This window comes from Leopardus geoffroyi, chromosome D2 (assembly GCF_018350155.1).
Source record: "Leopardus geoffroyi isolate Oge1 chromosome D2, O.geoffroyi_Oge1_pat1.0, whole genome shotgun sequence".
NCBI classification, from domain to species: domain Eukaryota; kingdom Metazoa; phylum Chordata; class Mammalia; order Carnivora; family Felidae; genus Leopardus; species Leopardus geoffroyi.
This window is the reverse complement of record NC_059334.1, coordinates 60,945,960-60,968,016: the sequence shown is the minus strand read 5'-3', so window position 1 is coordinate 60,968,016 and position 22,057 is coordinate 60,945,960. Positions and strand designations below refer to the sequence as shown.

General features: G+C 39.2%; 1 protein-coding gene across 2 annotated transcripts in view; it reads left to right on the top strand.

The window, feature by feature from the left end:
* ARMH3 (armadillo like helical domain containing 3) overlaps positions 1–22,057 on the top strand; it is a 175,564-nt gene that overhangs the window by 4,599 nt on the left and 148,908 nt on the right. The window contains exons 1-8 of one of the 2 annotated variants that reach the window (XM_045438666.1): positions 7,169–7,237; positions 8,549–8,661; positions 11,086–11,142; positions 11,287–11,433; positions 13,987–14,094; positions 17,857–17,949; positions 18,914–18,988; positions 19,108–19,194. In XM_045438666.1, coding sequence (XP_045294622.1) covers positions 8,560–8,661; positions 11,086–11,142; positions 11,287–11,433; positions 13,987–14,094; positions 17,857–17,949; positions 18,914–18,988; positions 19,108–19,194 — 669 coding nt within the window. In that variant the 5' untranslated portion in view covers positions 7,169–7,237; positions 8,549–8,559. Of the gene's footprint in view, positions 1–7,168; positions 7,238–8,548; positions 8,662–11,085; positions 11,143–11,286; positions 11,434–13,986; positions 14,095–17,856; positions 17,950–18,913; positions 18,989–19,107; positions 19,195–22,057 lie in introns of those variants that run through there. The other variant, XM_045438667.1, reaches the window with a different exon arrangement.

The window sequence follows — 22,057 nt, the reverse complement described above, 5'->3', positions numbered from 1 at the left end:
TGTTAGGAACTGGTTTGAGAAGGTAAGGGTTGGAGTTTGGAAGTAGAAATCCTCTACATTTTCTTAAATGTTTATAGGGCTAGTATTTACCTTCAAGGAGTGTGGTATGCCTGTCGGAAGAATTTAGGGAGCAGATAACTTCTGCCTAAGGATTAGACACACACACATATACATACGCATACACACACATGTATACCCATGCTTCTGGAGAAATTGTGGACTTTTAGGAGAGCCAGGGCAGGAGACTATATTTCTGGTTTTATAAACATACTGCTTCTTGTGTATTGAGTGAATGGCCAGTGATCAGACAATGATAATATTTGAGTCAGCTAGCCACAGCTTCTGGGGAGACAGGATTTTTATCTCCTTCACTTGAAGCATTTTAGATTACTGTAGTCAGTGTGTCTTGTAGTGATCTATCATAGATGGACAAACTGGGGCTGAGGTCCTAAGGGAGGGGATGCCATTGGTGAGTTAGTGTGGGGAGAATGAGCTGGGAGTAGGTGAGGGCTGCTCCAGTGCCTTTTCTAGAGGTGACAAGTTTTATTCATCCTCTCAGAATGGTCCTATGTTTAGGTGTTTCTTTCAAAGCATTTGATGAGTTTCAACGCTTTGATGAGTACTTCTCAAACTTTAGTGAGTATCAGAATTACTTGGGATAAAGTTTTTCAACCTTGTTAACTTTCACATATTGAGCCAGATAATCCTTTGTTGTGGGGACTGTCCAGTGCGTTGTAGAATGTTAGCTTTCCCCTACCTAGTAGATGATAGTAGTATCTCCTTTCCCATTTGTGACAGACAAAAAATGTTTCCAGTCACTAATTTCCCCTGGAAGGCAAAATTGCCACAGTTGAGAACCACTGACCTGGGGTGATTATTAAAAATGTAGACCCCTAGTGTCAACTGTACAAAAAAAAAAAAAAAAAAAAAAAAACTAGACCCCTAGTCCATATCTTGAAAAGTCTGTTTCAGTAGTGGGAAAAGGGAGCTTAGGGATCTACATTTTTAGGAGGCACCTCAGGAGGTTCTGAAACAAGTGGTCACAGCTCAGTGGTAGCAAAGTATAATCGTTCCTAAGCTGAGAGCTGTATAGATTTATACTTGACTTGCTCTGCATTTCATCTTTCTGTCTTACCTTACTGTATCTTTCCGTTCATTATCAAATTTTGGTGGAGAATTATCCTTAGAGCACTGACTAAGCTCAATTAAAATTTTATCGGGGCGCCTGGGTGGCTCATTCAGTTACGTGTCCCAACTTCAGCTCAGGTCATGATCTTGCAGCTTGTGAGTTTGAGCCCCGAATTGAGCTCTGTGCTGACAGCCCAGAGCCTGGAGCCTGCTACCAATTCTGTGCCTCCCTCTTTCTCTCTCTGACCCTTTCCCGCTTGTGCTCGCTCTCTCTCTCTCTCTCTCTCTCTCTCTCAAAAATAAACATTAAAAAAGTTATTATCAATTAAATCTTTTTGTGGATATTACTGAGTTTCAGCTGTTTTTTTTTTTTTTGTTTTCTATTACCATATTGGATACATCTATCAACTTTACTAGACAGATTCCTTTCCAGTGTTTTCTTCCAAGTTTTTCTACCATTCCATTCATTTGTATGTCTTTTTCACTTTACCATTATCAATATTTATATACAATATTTATATATATATATATGCATGTGTCAGACACATGCATATGTATCTTTTACTACTTACGGTGGCACTTCTACCCATTGGCAAACTAGAGTGTTGAAACTCAAGATATCTGGACATCCTAAAGTTTGTTCATTGAGAACTGGCCTGGAACCTCATCTCAGTTTCTCTGCAGATCCTCAGCTTTGTTTATATATAGGTTACACCACTTCTGCCCACTCTTCTGTCTTTTGAGAGACAGGGTAGCATAGTGTTTAAGAGCAGGGATTCTAACATGTGGCTGAGTTTGAGTCCCTACTCTCACACTGGCAAGGTTTTTTTTGTTATTTTGTTTGTTTGTTTGTTTTTGTAACCATTTTATGCTTTAGTTTTCTTATGGTAAAGTTCCAGGATCATAGGTCTGTGAGGATAAAACCAATTAATGTATACAAAGTGCTTATAACAGTGCCTGGTGCATAGTAAATGTTAAGCAAATGTTAATGTTTTGGTTGTTATTTTTGATTAGTGTCCTGAGTGTGCAAGTTGGGGTCCCTGCTAGTTCTAGTGTTTTGCATGGGTGCTGTTAATTTTCATATATGTATGATCGCAGACTTTTTAAAAAATTATTATATGTTTATTTTTAAAAAATATTTTTTAAAGTTTTTTAAAAATTTATTTTGAGAGAGAGAGAGAGAGAGAGAGTGCAAGTGCGTGGGGGAGGAGCAGAGAGAGAGAGAGAGAGAGAGAGAGAGAATTCCAAGCAGGCTCTGTGCTGTCAGTGCAGAGCCTAATGTGGGGCTCCATCCCACAATTGTGAGATCATGACCTGAACTAAAGTCAAGAGTTGGGGGCATTTAACTGACTGAGCCAGCCAGGGGCCCCCAGACTTTTTTTTTTTTTTTTTTTTTTAAGCTCAAGGAATAGCTTACGTAATGGAAAGTGTACGACTTGATGATTTTCTTTCTTTTCTTTGTGTGACCTCCACTCTGATCAAGATAGAGCACATTTTCAGCACCTGAGTAGGCTTCCTTGTGCCACTTCCTCCCACTCATCTCCCCACCAGAGGTAACCACTATTCTGACCTCTGTCACCATGGATTAATTTTGCTGTCTTTGAACTTCATATAAATAGAATCATTTGTTTGTACTCTTTTCTTTCAGAGGTTTTTATTCAACATCTGTGAAAGTGATCAATATTTTTTCAGTAATTTGTTCTTTTAAATTTCTGGGTAGTACCCTGTTCTACAAATAAATTATAATCTTCCCATTCTGCTCATGGACATTTGAATTCTTTTTTATGTATGGAAAAAACTCACAAAAACACAAAATACCCACTTCAGAAACCTTTCAACATTTCAAAAAAGAAATGTTTATTATAATCTAGGCATTTTGGCTCTTCTGTTCCTCGAACACGCCAAGTATGTTCAAATCTTGGAGACTTTGCATTTGCCATTCCCTCTATGCCTTTCCCTCTAACACTTTTGCCAAGACTTTCATGTGGCTGTTTCCTTCCTGTTATTTTAGTTCCAGCCCACATATTATTTGTCATAGAGGCCTTTAATCTCTCAGTCTAATGTAGTCCCCCTATATAGTTTGTCTTCAAGGTACTTATCACTTGTTTGTTATCTTTTCCCCACTCTAGAATGAAAACTCTGAAAGCAGAAATCTTGTCTGTCATGTTCACTTCTGTATCCCTAGTGCTTGGTACCAAAAAGATGCTCAATAGATATTTGTAGAATGAATGAATGCCTGATCTGTGCATATGTTTTCTCTTTCTAGAAGATGGGCACATTGGTTTTTATTCATTTTTTTTTTTTCTCCTTTCCTTTTTCCTTTTCTCTCTCCTTTTTCTTTTCTTATGTACTGGTTGAAATGTTTTAGGATGTTTACCTCAGCATCTACCTATAGGTGGTGTTTTGGAGCTTCACTCACCAGTGAAGAGAGGGTGATACTTGCTAGCAGTCCATTACCAGTATGAACCTAGAACCCCAGTCCAGTAAATTTGGAAGCCTATAGAGAACTGTTCCATGGCCTCCCCCCGGCCCCCGGGTTTATTGAATTGAGATATAATTGATATATTATTGAGATTATAATTAATATATAACATCGATATATAATTTTAAAGTGCACAATGTGGTGATTGGATACACATATACATTGTGAAATGATTGCCATGATGAGGTTAATTAAAACATTCATGCATGAGGCACCTGGGTGGCCCAGTCAGTTGAGCGTCTGACTTCAGCTCAGGTTATGATTTCATGGCTCGTGAGTTCTAGCTCTGCGTTGGGCTCTGTGCTGCGAGCACAGAGCCTGGAGCCTGCTTCAGTTTCTGTGTCTCCATCTCTCTCTGCCCCTCTGCTGCTGCTGCTGCTGCTGCTGCTCTCTCTCTCTCTCTCTCAAAAGTAAATAAACATTAAAATTAAAAAAAAAACACCATTCATCTATCATCTCACATAGGCATATTCATGTTGTTGCAAATGGCAGGATTTCCTTCTTTTTTTGTAGCTGAATGATATTCCATTTTATGTGTATACCACATTTTCTTTATCCATTCATTTATTGATAAGACTCTTAGGTTGTTTCCGTAGCTTGACTATTGTGAATAATGCTGCAGTGAACATGGGGATGCCGGTATCTCTTTAATGAGACAGTGATTTCATTTCCTTTGGATATATACACAGAAGTGCGATTGCTGGATCATATCATAGTTTTATTTTTAATATTTTGAGGAACCTCTATACTGTTTTCTGTAGTGGCTGCACTGATTTACATTCCCAACACTGTACAGAGGTTCCCTTTTCTGAACACACTTGCCAGTGCTGCTTTTTACAGATTGGCAAATTGAAGCCCAGGGAAGGAAAGGAAATTAAAGTTTATAGAATGAGTGTATAAGAATTGGGGCTAAAACTCAAGACGTTTTGCTGCTTTTTAGTATTTTTTTTAACTTTTTTTTAATGTTTATTTTTGAGAGAGAGAGAGTGTGACAGAATGGGAGTGGGGTAGAGTGCCTTTCTCTCAGGCAGAGAAAGAGGGAGACACAGAATCTGAAGCAGGCTCCAGGCTCCGAGCTGTCAGCACAGAGCCCGACGTGGGGCTCGAACTCACCAACTGCAAGATTATGACCAAGCCGAAGTCGGATGCCCATGCCCCAACCGACTGAGCCACCCAGGCATCCCAAGATGTTTTGCTTTTAGATTTTTTCCAGTTTTATTGAAAAATAACTGACATACATCAGTATAAAAGGTGTAACAGCATGATGGTTTAAAAAAATTTTTTTTTTAATCTTTATTTATTTTTGAAAGACGGAATGTGAGCAGGGGAGGAGCAGAGAGAGAGAGGGAGACACAGAATCCAAAGCAGGCTCCAGGCTCTGAGCTGTCAGTATAGAGCCCAACACGGGGCTCGAACTCATGAACTGTGAGATCATGACCTGAGCTGAAGTTAGACACTCAACCCTCAACCGACTGAGCCACCCAGGCACCCCTGTGGTTTTATTTACATATATTGTGAATTGATTACCTCGGGTTTCATTAGCCTGTGTCATCTCATGTAGATACAATACCAAGACTTTTGATAGATTAACTCTGGAAACTCTCTGGAAATTAGAGTGAATTTCTTTTAAATTAATTTTCTGCTACTAGAGTTGGCATGTATTGTGCTCAAGAAGACAGTAAAGTCAATGAATAACTAACTTGCTTAGTGTAACTAGCATTTCTTGTTTATTAGGCATTGGCAGAGTTTGGCTTTAGGTTTTAAAATCTTGATATTTGGTTGTTTTACCCTGAAGGGATATGAAGTGATGTGCATTTAAGACAGTCGTGGCTGGATTGCCTTAAGATAGAATTCTTAAAAAGTTGTATGACTTGAGTCTTTCAGAGAGAAGTTGTTCTGTGGGTCATGGGATTGGCAGTCCCTGAGGTTTAGTAATAAAAGCCTTCATTGATATACCATTTACTGTTGGGTTGGGGGATTTGAAACCATTCCTAAGTTTGATGGTAAGTGAAATTAGGATTGATATGTTGCCTTATTCTTTTTTATATTTTGCCTATTATATTTTATTTCTGAGAAACTGTGTTAAAGCCTAAGATGGCATTTCTGTGGGATTACAGTGGCTTTGCTGTATTTACTGCTTTGCCAGAAGGATTTAAAAGCCCGGATCAACAGAGGTCATAGTGTAGTCGCAGAATGCTTTTTTTCCTTCCTCATGATGCCATAGCATTTTCTTTGTACTTTTACTCTGTTTCGCATGATTCGCCTAGTGCTGTGGGGTTATCATGTGTCTGATGTGTCTGTCTCTGCCAATTGATTGAAAGATCCTAGAGGATCAGCTCTGTAGTTTCATTTTTGTAACCCCATAGTGCCTAAATTAGTGTCTTAACCACATTTAGATTTTTTTTTTTTTAAGTTTATTTTGAGAGAGAGAAAAAACGCGAGTCAGGGAGGGGTAGAGAGGGAGAGGGAGGGAGAATCCAAGACAGGCTCCACGCTGTTAGCACAGAGCTTGACGTGGAGCTTGAATCCATGAATGGTGAGATCTTGACCTGAGCTGAAGTTGGATGCTTAACCGACTGAGCCACCCACGTGCCCCTAGGTGTTTCTTATGTGTTTGTGGTATTTCAGTGATGCTGAGAGAATTATTCAATGATATGTCTAGTCGAGGGCCTTGTTTTACTTGTAAGGAAACTGGGAAAACACAGTGACTTGCTCCATGTCATCTAGGTGGTTGGAACCTAGCGTTCCAGTCTCAGTTTTGCTGGTTGGTTGGTCCATAATGCCTTGCTGCTCCTTAGCTGCTACTGGTTTTCTACAAACAGGAGGGGTTTTCTACAAAGGGGAGAAAAACCCTGAGAAGACATAAATAAATTACACTCACATTACGGATGTGTTCTACCAGTCAGATATTTTACTTTCAAATTTAAGAGCAGAGGCTTAATTTCTGAAATCCACCCCCCCCCCCCCAAAACTTTGTAATACAGAGTTCTACACTTCTCTCAGTCCTCAACCCTAGAAGCATTTTTTTCTATGTTCCATGGGTTAGAAGTGCTGGCAGGAGAAGGAGACTCTGTTGTCAGTTTCCAGTCACATTTCAGGCACCTTGGGTGGTAAATTCCAATGGTCTGTGATGGTGACAGAGAGTAATGAGACAAGGCTCTTGGCTGAATTTCCCCCCTGCTCCAAATGAGGAAGAGTGATGAAAAGAATTTAACTTCTTAGGAAATCTGGTACTTTGGATGGAATTGTTTTTCTCTCCTCTCCTATTCCCTTTTGCTTATTAGAAAGTATTGATTCTGAAATAGAGAAAGTGAGTTTATTAGATTTGGGGTGGACATTGATTAGCTGTAACCCAATTATAAATCCTCAGAGGGGCATGTTTGTAAACAGGTGCTTCTCACACCCAGGAACTAGTGGTTCCTGCTATTCCCGCTAATCAACTGGTTGAAGCTGAACACATGAAAGGTCTATATCTACTAAGTTTAGAATTGCATTGCTTTTGATTTATTTTAATAGGATCTTGCTGATTTCCAATTTATTTTCCCCCGATAAGGACATCTTCCTCTTGACAACCTATTTAAAAGACACAAGAATATTTTGAATAGAGGCTGTATTTCATGCTTTAAGGTAAAGCCATGATCAATATAGTATAAATTGCCCCAAAGAATCTTCTCTCTCTCTCTCTTTTTTGGTTGTTGTTGTTGTTAGTTTTTTTTCCTTCAGTTTTCTCTGGACCATAGTGCTTATAAAAAAAGGATAAGATGTGCCAAAGATGCTGGATATCTAGTTGGGGAAATTTTCTGTGCTTTGTGTTTTTTGTGCTCAAAGGTAAATCTCCTTTTTGGCTATATATATTAGAGAAAGGCCATGTCTGAGATACAGTCTTTTAGGTGTTGGATGCATCTCTTCCTTAAATAAAATTTTGATTTTGATTTGAAACATAGCACATATTTTCCAAAAGTCACTGAACAAAATTAATTTTGTTCTGCTGCTTTGGGTTTGTCTGGAAGTAAAATCAGCCTCCTTGCTACTGCCCACACTTGCCATTGGATGAGATTAAGTTTCACAACTAGAGCCTAGAATTTAAGAGAGAGACAGGAATTTTGTCAACAGTAGAAAGAATCTGGGAAGTGAGGGGAAATGTGTAAATCCACAGTGGAGACCTGTGGGATTTCAAGTTCTCCCTTGTAAAAACTTGAAATTCCTTTAAACAAGATGGGGAAATTGGGCGTGATTCATGGAATTGCTTCTATAAAAGAATTGAAAAATACTTTGAAGTTTGATCTGTAATAGTGTTATATATATAATTAGATTTGACAGAAGTAGATTGTTATATTTGGTTATTTTGAAATCAGATTTAATTTTTGTCCTTATAACTGCTAGTTTCTGCCTTGGGTCTCTTTCCAGAGGAATTTCTGAAGACAGTCAAGTGCAGTGTGATTTATGAGGCAGTGAAGGCCAAGTACTTTGCAGTGCTGAGGACTTACTTACTTTGGGGAAATCAATGGAGCACATCAGTCTGCAGCACACTTCCTGCCTTAATGGTCCTGAGCTCAATCAATACTTGTAATTTAACTTCACCATCAGTCTGTGGGCAATGTGTGCTTTGTAGCCTTCCTTCCATCAACCTCAAATATATGGCCAGATCTATTCTAGTTGGAGCTAGTTACACTTTCTTTCCTGGTTTTGGATCTGGTGTAAGCCTTGTCCACTGGCAGGTTTTAAAGATGTAAAATGTGTTTTGCTGTAGGCCAAGCAATGATTTAAGCCTTGAAATTACCTGGTCAGGGGATGGGGTGTTGGACAGATGCACAAGATCTATTACATGGTTTATCATTTTTTTCTTTTTCTTAGAAAAGTTCCCATTGAGAGCTTTTCAACAGACCATCCAGCATCTTGGAGAGCATTTGAGCACTGACTGTGGCTTTCTTTTCACAGATTCTCTAACCATGGCACAGGTGGAGAAAAGAGGGGGTTTGCTCCGGAAATCTTCAGCTTCCAAAAAACCACTGAAGGAAAAAGTGGTGCTGATGTATGATGAGATCTTCATGGTAAGGCCTGGAGCTCTGACAATTCTGCACAGATTGACTCCTTACTTTCTTGTACCAAAATGAGAAATAAGCTCACCTCTGCCTGCTACCTTCTAGTTCTTTAGAGGGAGAATGAAGGCGAGGATGAGAGTGAGCTCTCTCCTGGTGGAGATTATGATCATGTATTAATTTATATGTATTGTTGTTATGTTGTTCTTACAGATTGTTGCCATGAGCCGGGTAAAACAATTGAAAGGAGGGAGGAAACCTCGGGAACCTTTTTTTTCTGAATATCTTTTTTTTTTTTTTTTAATGTTTATTTATTTTGAGAGAGAGAGTGTGTGAGTGGGGGAGGACCAGAGAGAGGGAGAGGGAGAATCCAAAGAAGGCTCCACGCTGTCAGTGTAGAGCCTGATGCGGGGCCTGAACCCACAAACCATGAGATCGTGACCTGAGCTGAAATCAAGAGTCAGACGCTTAACCGACTGAGCCACCCAGGCACCCATTTTTTCTGAATATCTTTAAGAAACTTGTCACCCGCATGACCCAACTTACGGACTCTTCTATCCTAAATATTCCTTGAAGTTCCTTTTGGTCCTAGAATTCTATGATTCTAAAAGATGAACTGTTCTTTCTTTCTCAATCTCTCTCTCAAAATGAATAAACTTAAAAAAAAAAAGATGAACTGTTACATTTCATCTCAAGTACCTAGTGGATGGAACAATTGCTTAGTCTCTCTCATTCTCCAACTCTATAAGATAACTGATGAATTATTAGTGATTAGGTGGGAGATTTCTTTGGGTCTTCATAACTGCTGATTGACCATGATCCAAGCCTTTGTTTTAAAATTTACCCTGTCAGGGAAGGTGAGAGTAAATTAGATACTCTGCAGGGGTACTTACCTTCTGAAATTCTGATCATAGCTAGCATATGTAAAACAGAATAATACTTCTAAAAAGAGTTACTAAGTATTGAATTTTGACTATGTGCCTGGCATTATTCTAAGTGCATTACTAAGTTCATTATCTCTAATTCTGACAAGAATGCTGCAAGAGTGCTGTTTTCACATATGCCATGTAAAAGAGCATTTCACAGATGAGGAAACTAGGGGTCACAGCTGGAAGGTGATGGAGCCATGGTTTGAACCCTAGTGTTTGACTCTAGGGCCCTTACTTATTCAACTTTGTCACATGGCCCAGAATAAATAATGTGATCAAGTAAAACATCTAACTCTTGGGAAACCTTAGAGACAGTTTGATATGCAGAAAATTAATACAGAACTGCGCAGATCAGCACAGTATGGAGCAAATGAGTGGGTACTTGGGTCCTGTTAGGGCTCTCTCTATATGAAGTAAGGTTGGCATACATAGAATTGTTGATTGCGTGAGCTTTGAGGATGGGAAGTGCCAACACCATGAGTAGTCTGAGTTTCATGTATAGATAGCAAAATGACATCACAGAAGTGTGAGAGGCAGAGTGTGACCCCTCCTAGGAGAAGGGGATGGAAAGAAATCACTAAATGAGGACCTTATGAGAAGGCCAGAAATGTTGCTTCTCTGTGTCATTCTTAGTTAAAAATCCAGAAGAGATTCCTAGTATAGTATTTTCTTAATAGATCAAGAGTTCGTAACTAATGAAGATATTAGTTGGTAGTAATTTTAAAAGGTCAACTTATGGGTGATAGTGGGCGATTGATCTGCTGGTTTTTTGTCATTAGTTTTCCTTTAAAGTTGAGGTTCTCTTTTTCTTATTTTGCTCCTGAACCAGAAGCCTCTGACTCTTCAGAACTTCTGTTTGAAAATTATTGCTAAGAAATTTTGGATTTTAGCACTATACTTTTGTTAACCTTTTGGACCAATTTGAATTAAGGAAGACCATATTACAAGCTCTATACAGTGGACTAACTGCATACAGGAGGGCAAGTAGAAGCAGTCAGCACAAGATGTTGTAAAACCATGCAGTATTGCTGATGTGATTCAGGTTCTGGCTCCTGTATGGGTGTAAGTAACTTAACTTTGTGGACCCTCTTTTCTAAAAGGAGGATACAGATAGTATCTACTATACCTGGCTCTCTGCGCCATTGTGTTTCATTTATGTGAAAGGGCTTTGCAGAACATACAGATGCGATAGGGACATCATAATGTGACTATCTTAATCAGTTGGTTAGGTTTACTTCTTGCTAGAAGAGAAAGATTTGGGGGGAGATTCTTTGAGCCATTATTTAACTTCTGGCACACAAATATATATCTATGCACAGTATCTTCCATTTGGGGGAAAAAAACCTCCAAAACTGTTGTTCCCTATTATAGCAGTTTAGAATGACCAAGCATTTTCAAAGTTAATTTTGAAAGATAAGGTTGATTATGTGTAAGTGACCCTTTCAGATGTGTTCTTAATGCTTTGGTGTTAGCTGGGGACATTGAACTGCTTATTTTCTGATTTCAGACAGAGGACCCCAGTAAGTGCAGTCCACGATTTTGGGAGGAGCTCTTCCTTATGAAGGTAAACTTGATGGTATCTCTGGATTTTCCCACTAATGAAATTGCCTTCTCCTGTGTTCTACATGCGACACTAAAATGCACTCACATTAAATACAGTACACTGAAAACGTTACTAAAAATAATATCCCTGTTGTTCCCTTGGTAGGTGAATTTAGAGTACCTAGAAGGCAAGCTGGAATCTCTTGATGGTGAGGAATTAATGAAGATCAAGGACAATATTAATTGCTTATTTCAACACTGTATCCAAGCTCTGGGAGAGGAACATCCAATTCGAGTTGTCAATGCACTACAGGTATACAGCTGGGTGACTGGGGAAGTCCTGTTTAATAGGGGAAAGGAGTTATAATACATCTGTTGGGACCTGAGGAACCTAAAATTGCGCTTAGGTATGAAGTTTTTTTTTCCCTTTAAATAATAAACATCTGTGCCATGTTTGTTGAGCCAGCTTCCTGGCTAAACAAATTGACACTTACACTAGTCATCTTGTTCATTGTATGATTTGATCTAAAGCCAAGACAGATGGACAGAATTCTTGATTATTTGAGGAAAGGAAGAGATAGAGGGGAAACTATGAGGTAGGGATAGTTAGTCTAGCAAAAATCAGAAGAGATTTAAAAAAAAATTTTTTTTTAATTTTCGAGAGAGCGAGAGAGCATGAACGGGGGGGAGGGGTAGGGAGAGAGAAAGAGAGAGAGAGAGAGAGAGAGAGAGAATTTTAAGCAGGCTCCACACTCAGCACAGAGCCTGATGAGGGGCTTGACCTCATGACCCTGGGATCACAACCTGAGCCAAAATCAAGGTCGGACACTCAACCGACTGAGCCACCCAGGCACCCCCAGAAGAGATTATTCTTAAAACAGTATTTTCTCACTAGATCAGGAGTTCTTAATTTGAGGTTCCAGAGGGTCCTTGACTCCCTGAAGTTATATGTAATATTTTAGGTGTATGTGGCTATTTTTTTCTGAAAAGAGAGCTTTCATCAGATTCTCAAAAGGGTCTGTAACTCAGAAAACATTAAGAATCATTGTTCTCAATGCTGAGTCACATATTCATGGGAAAGATGCACTGAATAATTATTTCTTGAATGACTGTTATGTGCCAAGCATTGGGATAATGGGGATACATTACAGGTTTCTTGAGACCAAAGACTTTGTTAGTTTCATTCAGTACTTTGTTCCTAGTGTATAGCACAGTGCCTGGCAAGTAGGACTTTAGAAGTAAATTTTTATTGAATGAATCATGGGCAAAATTTCTAAGTTTATAGTCCAGTAACTCTGGTGCATCTTAGATCAGGCTGAGTAGCTAGGGCAGTGATTGACAAGCTTAGAATATGAAGAATCCATGACAACATAAAGGATTTTATTGGAAATTTTGATATTATTTTTTTATTTTAGAGAAAGAGAGCATGCAGGTGGAGGAGAGAGGCAGAGTGAGAGAAAGAGAATCTTAAGCAGTCTCCCTACTAAGCACAGAGCCCGATGTGGGGCTCAATCCCATGACCCTGGGATCATGACCTGAGCTGAAATCAAGAGTTGGACGCTCAACCAACTGAGACACCCAGGCACCCCTGGAACTTTTGATAGATTGGGTTTAAGTTTCTAACTTCCTAGTTGGGCAAATCACTTTGTGAGCCCCAGTTTTCTCATCTGTAGATTGTAGAAATTACCTGTTGAGCTGATGTCCCAGAAAGAAGGACCATGTTTACCCTGTAGTTGTGTTAACAAAGTTAACAGTAGATTCTGCATTTTGGGTATTGCAGTTGTAGGGGTTCACTGAAAGCTGAAATGAAAGTTGGAAATTGTACTTCCTATAATTGCAGTAGCTCACTATGGAGGCATGAATGGTAAACTGTTTTTAGTTCAGTGGAAGTAAATTGACATTAAGTCACTTGGTAACCCATAAAAATATAGTATATTATTAAAATGGCTGATACTTGTTGAGCTTTAAAAAGTTTCAGGCACTATTCTTAGAGCATTAATAAAGTTCCAGGGACTATTCCAAGTGTTTTAATTCTCATAGTTCTCACAACATCCCTATGAGATGGGTGCTATTATTGTCATTCCCATTTTATAGATGAGAAAACTGAGGCACTGAAAAGTTAACTAACTTGTCCAGGTTTACACAGCTAGTCAGTAGTGAATGGAGATTATAATGAATTTAAGATTTTTTTTTCATGTTTATTTATTTATTTTGAAAGAGAGAGCAAGCGAGCGAGCACGAGCAGGGGAGTGGCAGAGAGAGAGAGAGAGGGAGAGAATCCCAAGCAGGCTTCACGCTGTCAGCGCAGAGCTCAACGCGGGGCTCGATCTCACGAACTGCAAGATCATGACCTGAGCCGAAATCAAGAGCCAGTCGCTCAACTGACAGAGCCTCCCAGGCGCCCCATGAATTTAAGATTTGAAGCAACTGGTTGTTATCATATGGACCAAAATAAGTTTTGTAGTTATTAAAAAATACTAAGAATTATAAACTAAAATGTAAATATGGTAATGAATTTTAAGTAAAGGAAAAAAGCTCCACCAATCCCATGACTCAAGCTCAAGAACTGTTGTTATTTTTGAATTCACCTTCCAGTCTTTGTCTGCAATGCAATTTTTGAAAAGAGGATGACTAAAAAACAACAACAAAAAAGATGGCAACAATTTCAAGTGCTGTTCCTCTTTTAATGTCTGGATTTTGCACGTAGTAAGACTCCGACTGTTTTGAAGCTTAGAGTGATAGAGCAATTGAATGTCAGCTGTGTAAGGAGGAGGTTCTGAGGTGGCAATGTGAGGCGACAGATCCGGTGCCCTTCACGTTTTGAGACTTCCTTTCTACAAAAGAATTCTTTCTCTAATCTCTGCAGACCTTGTGTGCACTCATTCGAGGAGTCCATCAAAAGAATAAATCTACCTCTGGGTTTGACATCATCAACATGCTGATGGGCTTTGACAAGGCAGAGTTGTGCATGAAGGTGAGGCGTAAGTTGTAGATGTGCTTGTGGATGGCTGCTTCTGACAGCTGTTTGCGGATACCATCTGCAGACAGTTAATGTACTAGACGATTTGCACTCAGGTGGATAGAAATGGTTGAATTTGTTCTTGAATTTGGATATTTTTGTTTTACAAATTTGTTTATCTGAATAGAGGAAAATTTGAAATTCAAATTTGAAGTATCCTTCCCCTGCAAGGTAAAGACTGAGCAGTTTATTTTATGATTTGTATCATGTGCTCATACGTTCGTAAAAACACTTATGAACTCAAATAATATATAACAAGGGTAATGTAATATACAGGGGTAACTTTAGTTCTAAACTTAAGTTTTCTTATTTACATAATGGCTTTACCAGAATTTTTATTTCTACTGTTTGACACTTTTAAAGTAATAGCTTTATTGATAGATAGTTCACATATACAATGCACCCTTTCAAAGTATGTAATTCAGTGGTTTTTTTAAGATTTTATATTTAAGTAATCTCTATATCCAACACCATGGGGCTCAAACTCACAACCCTGAGATCAAGAGTCACGTGCTTTACTGACTGAGCCAGCCAGGCTCCCCTCATTGAGTGGTTTTTAGTATATTCACTGTTAATTTTGGAACATTTTTATCACTCCAAAAAGAATACATGTTCCCATTAGCAGTCATTCTCCATTCCCCCTTCTCTCTAGCCCCTGGCAACCATTAATCTGCTTTATGTCTTTATTGGTTTACCTATTCTGGACATCTCATCTAAATGGAATCATATGTGGTCTTCTGTGTCTAGCTTCTTGCACTTAGCATAATGTTTTCAGGGTCCACCCGTGTTGTGGCATGTGTCAGTGCTTCATTCCTTTTTATGGCTGATACTTCATTTTATGAATGTACCACATCAAATTTATTCATTCATCAGTTGATAGACATGTGGGATATTTCAGTATTTTGGCTATTATCAATAATGCTGCTGTGAACATTCATGAACAAGATTTTGCGTGGATGTATGTTTTCAATTCTCTTGGGTATATACATAGGAGGAGAATTGTTGGGTCATATGGTAACTCTATGTTTAATATTTCAAGGAGCTTCCAAACTGTTTTCCAAAGTTAGTATACCATTTTACATTTCCATCAGCAGTGTATAAGCATTCCAGTTTTTCCACATCCTTGTCAACAATTGTTTTTGTCTCTCATATATATATGTGTATATATATATATGTATATATATATTTTTTTGGGGGGGTAGAAATATTTATTCAAATCCTTTGCCCATTTCTAGATTGAGTTATTTGTTTTATATTGTTGAGTTGTAGGAATTCTTTATATATTTTGGATAGAAGTCCCTTATCAGATATCTGATTTGTAATGTTTGACACTATCTTGAGTGAATGTTGTTTATAATATGAACTTTGAAGAACTAGTCTTCTGTCATTCTCTGAATTTGAAATAATCTATGTGACAAAGAATCCTTATAGCGATCAGGTTATTTTTTACAAGTTATGAACATATAGTTGTAAGTACATGAAGACTTAGTACTTGGAGTCAGTTTTCCAAGCCTCTACTGCTCCTATGTATATATCATGGTAAAATCTCAGATCTCGCTCTCATTCTTGTAGTTCTCACTATTGTCTATATGCTGCCGATTACTAAGTCTCTATTGTTAGTCTTAACATCCCCTCATGAGGCTCAGAGTTGTATACTCTGTAAGCAGTTGCTGAATTTACCCACTCATACATCCCTAAAGTACCTCTTGCTTGACATCTACAAAATGGAACTCCTTATTTTCCTTTCATCTGTTCTTCCCCATTCATTCCCTGTTAGAATGGGCTCTCCTGTCATCTCAGTCACCCAAGCCAAAAGCTGGAGTCATCCTTGACTCTTCCTCTCATCTTTCATATCCAGATGATCACCATGTTCATCTAATTTTGCCTCAGTTCATATTTTTCATACCTGTCTTTGCTTTTTTTCCCCTACTGCCAGTGTCCCCATTATCTCTCACCAGAACCATTTCAGTGATGCCTTCATTCATTCTTTTGACAAATGTTGGTTAGGCTCCAGTGTGCCAGGCACAGGGGATACACAGGCAAATAAGACATGGCAGCTTCTTCAGAAAATTGCTAGATTAGTCCTCATTTGTCTCCCTCCCTTCAGGCTTACCACTTTAAATCTGTCATCCACACTGATACCACAGTGATGTATCTTACACTCAAATCTCTGCTGCTTAAAACCCTTCATTAGTTTCCCATCAATAACAGGATAAAGACCAAACTCCCTAGTTAGCTTTATATAGCTTTCATGACCTGCTCCCTATTTATTTCTCTAGTCTCTCTCACCACTGTGTTTCCCTCTGTACTTTCATAATAATAAACTACTTGTGTTCCAACTCCACACCCAGGGCCATTTCATTCCTCATGTGTCTTTGATCATGCTATTGCCTGTCTAGAATTCTTTTCCTCATCAAGTTTTAATTAACTCCTACTGATTTTCCAAAATATAACCCACCCCTTAGGAGTCTTGGAATAGGTGACTTCTGAGATAATTCCCCTTTTCCATGTATATTTCTGTCATAGTAACCATTAAATTAAAACTGCTTATTTTTCTCTTCCAGTAGACTAAAAATGCCTTGAGAGCAGAGGCCATTATCTAATTTTTCTTCTTGAATTCTTTGAAAGCACAGTATTTAGCATATAGTAGACCTTCACCATATATTTGTTGAATTGAAGTAACTAATTTTGAACCTTCACTTGAGCTTTCAGCATGCTAAATCCTATTCTTCATTCATTCTCCTCCTTCATTTAACGTAAAATATTTCTTTTCTTATTCCTTCTGTTGTAGTGTGTGAGGGTTTCATCTTTTGATTACATTGGGTCTGAGAGCTGGTTGTTAGTACAAGTGATATACTCCAGTCACATTGTCTAGTAGAATCGACCAAGGTGGACACAGCTAGTTTTGTTGGATAGTGTATACGGCCAGTGATGGCTAGTAGTGATATTGTCTCTTTGTTGTTTATTCAGCGTGCCTCCATCAAATGACATATTTTATCAGATAGTGAAACTTATCTATAGTTATTTGACCATTATTAATCTTTTTTAACCATTATTGGTCTTTACCCACTTTTTTTAACCACTTATTTTTTCCTAATGTAATTGAATTAATTTAATTGATTAGTTTATTGTTTTTAATTTATTATTCAACCACTGTTATTAGCCTTTAAAAAATTTACTTCTATTAAACATTTAAAAAAAATTTTAGATTATTTTTGAGAGAGAGAGAGAGAGTGTGTGTGTGTGTGTGTGTGTGCAGGCAGGAGAGGGGCAGAGAAAGAGAGGGAGACAGAATCCGAAGCAGGCTCCAGGCTCTGAGCTGTCAGCACAGAACCCAACACAGGGCTCAAACCCATCTACCATGAGATCATGACCTGAGCCAAAGCTGGACGCTTAACCACTGAGCCACTCAGGCACCCTTACTTCATTCTATTCTAAAGGTCGTGAGAATGATAGGTTGCAAACATTCCTTTGATGAAGTAGTGAATTCTTTATTATTCTGTGCTGTTGTTCTAAAGCATTTTTCCCCAAATAGCTACACTTTGAAGTCTTACTTTTCTTTGTCTGATTTTGCAAGGCCTAGGCCTGAAGGAGTGATATGGTTGCTTCATTGAATGTTGTACACATTACCCTGTGTAACATAAACCCAGAGTTGGACAGAGACACAGTAGAGACGTTACTTGGTATGTTTTAATACTTAATGGATCTCTTTCTCAGAACTTGATGGAGAGTTTGGATTCATTGCTTTGTGCAGAAGGTTCTGAAAGTCTGAAGAGTTTATGTCTGAAACTTCTCCTTTGCTTAGTGACCGTAAGTGACCCATTTATACGTTTCTCTATCAAGGGTATTACAGTAGGAGCAAGCTTATTTGAATGCTTGAGCCCAAAGTTAGAAAGGAAAAGAGGAAAAAAAAATTCTCTGCTGGGGCATCATATCACTCCATTGCGTGTGAATGTGTAGAAGGAAGTTAGATGAATGGGCTTTCACTTCCTGGAAGCTGCTCTTTGCAACCATTGGCATTTTTAGCCTATGGGATACATGATATTTCTCACTTTAGAGGTACTAACCCTGCAGAATTCTTGTCTTCTGAATTGTCAGATTTGCTCTTCTCATCAGGTCTCATTTGGAAACAGTTTTTGTGATTCTGAATAGTTATTTGTTCTGATTTTGACATAACTGGAAGCTGGCCCGTACCTTCTAGTGGGAGGAGGGCGGGGTGTTGTTCATTTACATCAAGTAATTCCTTTTCCCTGCCATCACTCAAAGTCTTCTGGATCATAAACTTCTTTCTGTGCATTTGAGGAATGAACCCCCCCCCCCCCAAACTGAAGTAAATGCTTAAGTGAGGGTGTGAGAGAAACAGTACATTCAGAGATTCGGGAAGTTTTAATTTGCTCATTTCTTACCCTTCTAGTGTCTGACTATTAAGGCTCTGGCAGCTTCAGAGGTGCTTATTAAAAGTCTACTAAGTGTCTAGTAGAATGTTTTAACATTTCGGATTCTCTTAGATAGTGGGGGAGGAGTTATACTTGAGATAGTAGAGTGCCTCAGTAATAGCCTTTTAAAAAAATATTTATCTTAGAGAGAGAGAGAACCAACGTGGGAGGGGCAGAGGGAGGGGAGGACAGAGGATCTGAAACAGGCTCTGTGCTGACAGCAGTGAGCAATGTGGAGCTTGAACCCCTGAATCATAAGATCATGACCTGAGCCAAAGTCAGATGCTTAACCGACTGAGCCACGCAGGCACCCCTAAAAAGCCTTTTATTGCATTTAGGTGACAGATAACATCAGCCAGAACACTATCCTAGAGTATGTGATGATCAACAGCATATTTGAAGCAATTTTACAGGTAGGTCATTCCCCCCATCCTCTCTTTCTCTTTTGGGTAAACCGCCTCCTCAAATCTTCTCTGTCAGCATTCCTAGGAACTAGGAGTTAGCACTCATGCATTTCTGGTTCATGTTACAGATACTCTCCCACCCACCAAGTCGCAGGGAGCACGGGTATGATGCTGTTGTCCTCTTGGCTTTGTTGGTGAATTACAGAAAATATGAGGTGAGTGGACCCCTTAATGGACACTTAAAATCTTTCTATAATCTTCCTAAGTGTGGCCACTCCTAGAGGACTTTAACACAGAAGACATGTTCTTGGTAAATGGTATATAGATTAACTTTGATTAACCAAATTCTAAAGCTTCTATATTAAATGCTTGGGGCAGAGGGTATAGCCATTTAAAGGAATCTCGTGGTACAACTTCTAATAAAGTGAGTGAATATCCCTTAATATAGTGGTTCCCAAACCTAGTTTATCATTGGAATCACCTAGGAACTTTTCAAAAAGAAGTAATTTCTGGGCTTTACTCTGGACACACTGTATCCAAATCTCTTGGAGGTAGGAACTGGGAATCTGTTGTTGTTGTTGTTGTTGTTCGTGGTGGTGGTGGTTGTTATTTATTCTTCTGTTGAGTATGATGATTAGCCAGGATTGGGAACCACTGACCTAACACATCTGTTTTGAAAGATTGGACTTTTGTATGTTGGATTTCCTTAATGCGGTCCACTTGTGTAAGTGTCACTGTTGGTCTGGGAACTCTTTTTGATTTTAATGGAGAATTGAAGACAGAGCCTTACTCATGTCAGTTCTGGAATTCTCTTTGTTCCTGAGTTAATCAGGGACAGATTTATAAGTTTTTGAGATGAAGAGCAGAACTCAGAGATTTGTATTTGATTTTATGCCTCTACTTGATTCTTCTTAAAAGGGAGAACACACAGAAAAGGAAGGTGGGGCTCACTGAAGACCAGGGGCCTCACTGGGGATTGCTTTGGAGGGATAGGGAGCATTTGGCACTGGGCTCTGGACACTAGGGGTTGCACCCAGAATCCAGGAGCTGCCTTGAGGTAACCTGACTTTCTTCACTTAGCGAGTAGCAGTGCTATGAGAAATGAGCCAGCTGGGAGGCTTTTCGTTTGTGAGCTTCTGGATCCTCAGTCAATGATTTTCTTTTAAAATTTTTTTTCTTGTAATTTAATTTTTAAAAATGTTAATTTTTAATTTATTTTTAATGTTTATTTTTGAGAGAAAGAGAGAGGGAGAGAGAGAGAGCACAACTGGGGGAGGGGCAGAGAGAGAGGGAGACACAGAATCTGAAGCAGGCTCCAGGCCCTGAGCTATCAGCACAGAGCCCAACACGCGGCTCAAATCCACGGACCACGAGATCATGACTTGAGCTGAAGTCGGATGCCCAACTGACTGAGCCACCAAGGTGCCCCTTAAATGTTTGTTTATTTTTTAGAGAGAGAGTGTATGTATGGGAGAAGGGGAGAGGGGCAGAGGAGAGAGAATCTTAAGCAGGCTTCATGCTCAGTTCAGCACGGAGACTGAGGTGGGGCTTGATCTCATGATTGGGAGATCATGATCTGAGCCGAAATCAAGAGTCAGACACAACTGACTGAGCCACCCAGGCACCCTTAAAATTTTTTATTTTTAAGTAGTCTCTACCCCAGCGTGGGGCTCAAACTCACAACACTGAGATCAAGAGTCACATGCTTCATCAACTGAGCCAGCCATGTGCCCACTTAGTGATTTCTGAGATGGTTCTTAGTCAAGTCAAGAGTGATGGGTAACAAAATCTGGAGCTTATTCTTATAAGGAGAAATATGGAAGAAGGGGAGGCTATGAGAAAGGAATACTTAAAGAGGGACTGGAATATGTGGAGCAATGTTACTGTGTTAGGGATCCCAGGAGTTGATTGCTTTAATTTTCTTGGAGTAACTTACAAATGGTGTGTGGAGCTACTAATAAATATGTAATGTGTCACCAACACCTGTTTTACTGGTGATCTGGAGAGGTTGGCATGGTAGCCATTTTGATCTCTGTCATGTGTAAAAGCCACTGTGGCCTTATTACAATAGCAAGAGAAGTAACTGAGGAAAAATGCTGGAGATAGTTAATGAAAGTTGAGTTGTACGTTATAGGAAAGCGCCCTCATCAGTAATGAATATTTTCTGAACATTCTGCTGGATGCAGGCCAATCTGAGGCAATGGCTTGGTTTCTCTAAATGTGAACTGAACCCTGGTTCAGCCCAGTAGGGCTCTTTGAAATGTCAGCCTGAAAAATTAGACAGGGACAAGGAACTAGAGAAAATCATATTTCTGGAGTGAGGTATGCATCTCTAGTCTGTCAGAAGCCTCAGAAGAATTAGTATAGTAGGCAAGGGCAAGCTAGTGGGCATAATTTATCTGGGCTTTGCAGCTTTTGATAGAAGTCACTCACCAGAAACCATTAAGGAAACCTAGTGACCATGGAGCAGGAAGGTTTTTGACAGGCACATGAGGAATTCCAGATGAACATAGCAAAACCAAAAGCTGGTAAAATTTTATGCAAACTAGTATGAGAGGATGCATGCTGGGGAGGACAGATTCTAGCTACCACCACAATCCATCCCATGATGGATAGGGAAAGTTGCAACCTTTTAGCAAGGTGCAGAGGGCTCCAGGGAGACTGGGCACCCACCTAAACGCAGAGAAGGCAGATAAGGTTGTTGGACTTAAGGAATGGAAGTGATGGAAAAGACATCATGTAGTAAATGTAAATAATTCTTCTTCACCTGAAATAGTGCATTCCATTTTTGTTATTTCATCTAAGGGGATAGAAGAGGCCCCCTCCCCCACCCCCGAGCCCCGCAAAAGCCAATGAAAAATGATGGGTATGGTTTAGATCAAATAAAGGCAGAACCCTATTAGAGTGATCCTGTATAGGCTCACAGAGTTTGTAATTCTGTCTTGTGGATGAGAAGTAGATTGCTTTCAGTTTAAAAAACGTGACCAGCACAACAGGCATATAGTGTTAAGGAAAATCAGTATCTGGTAGAATAGAAATTTTCACAGCATTAAGATCCTGGCCTTCTCGGTTTGCCCA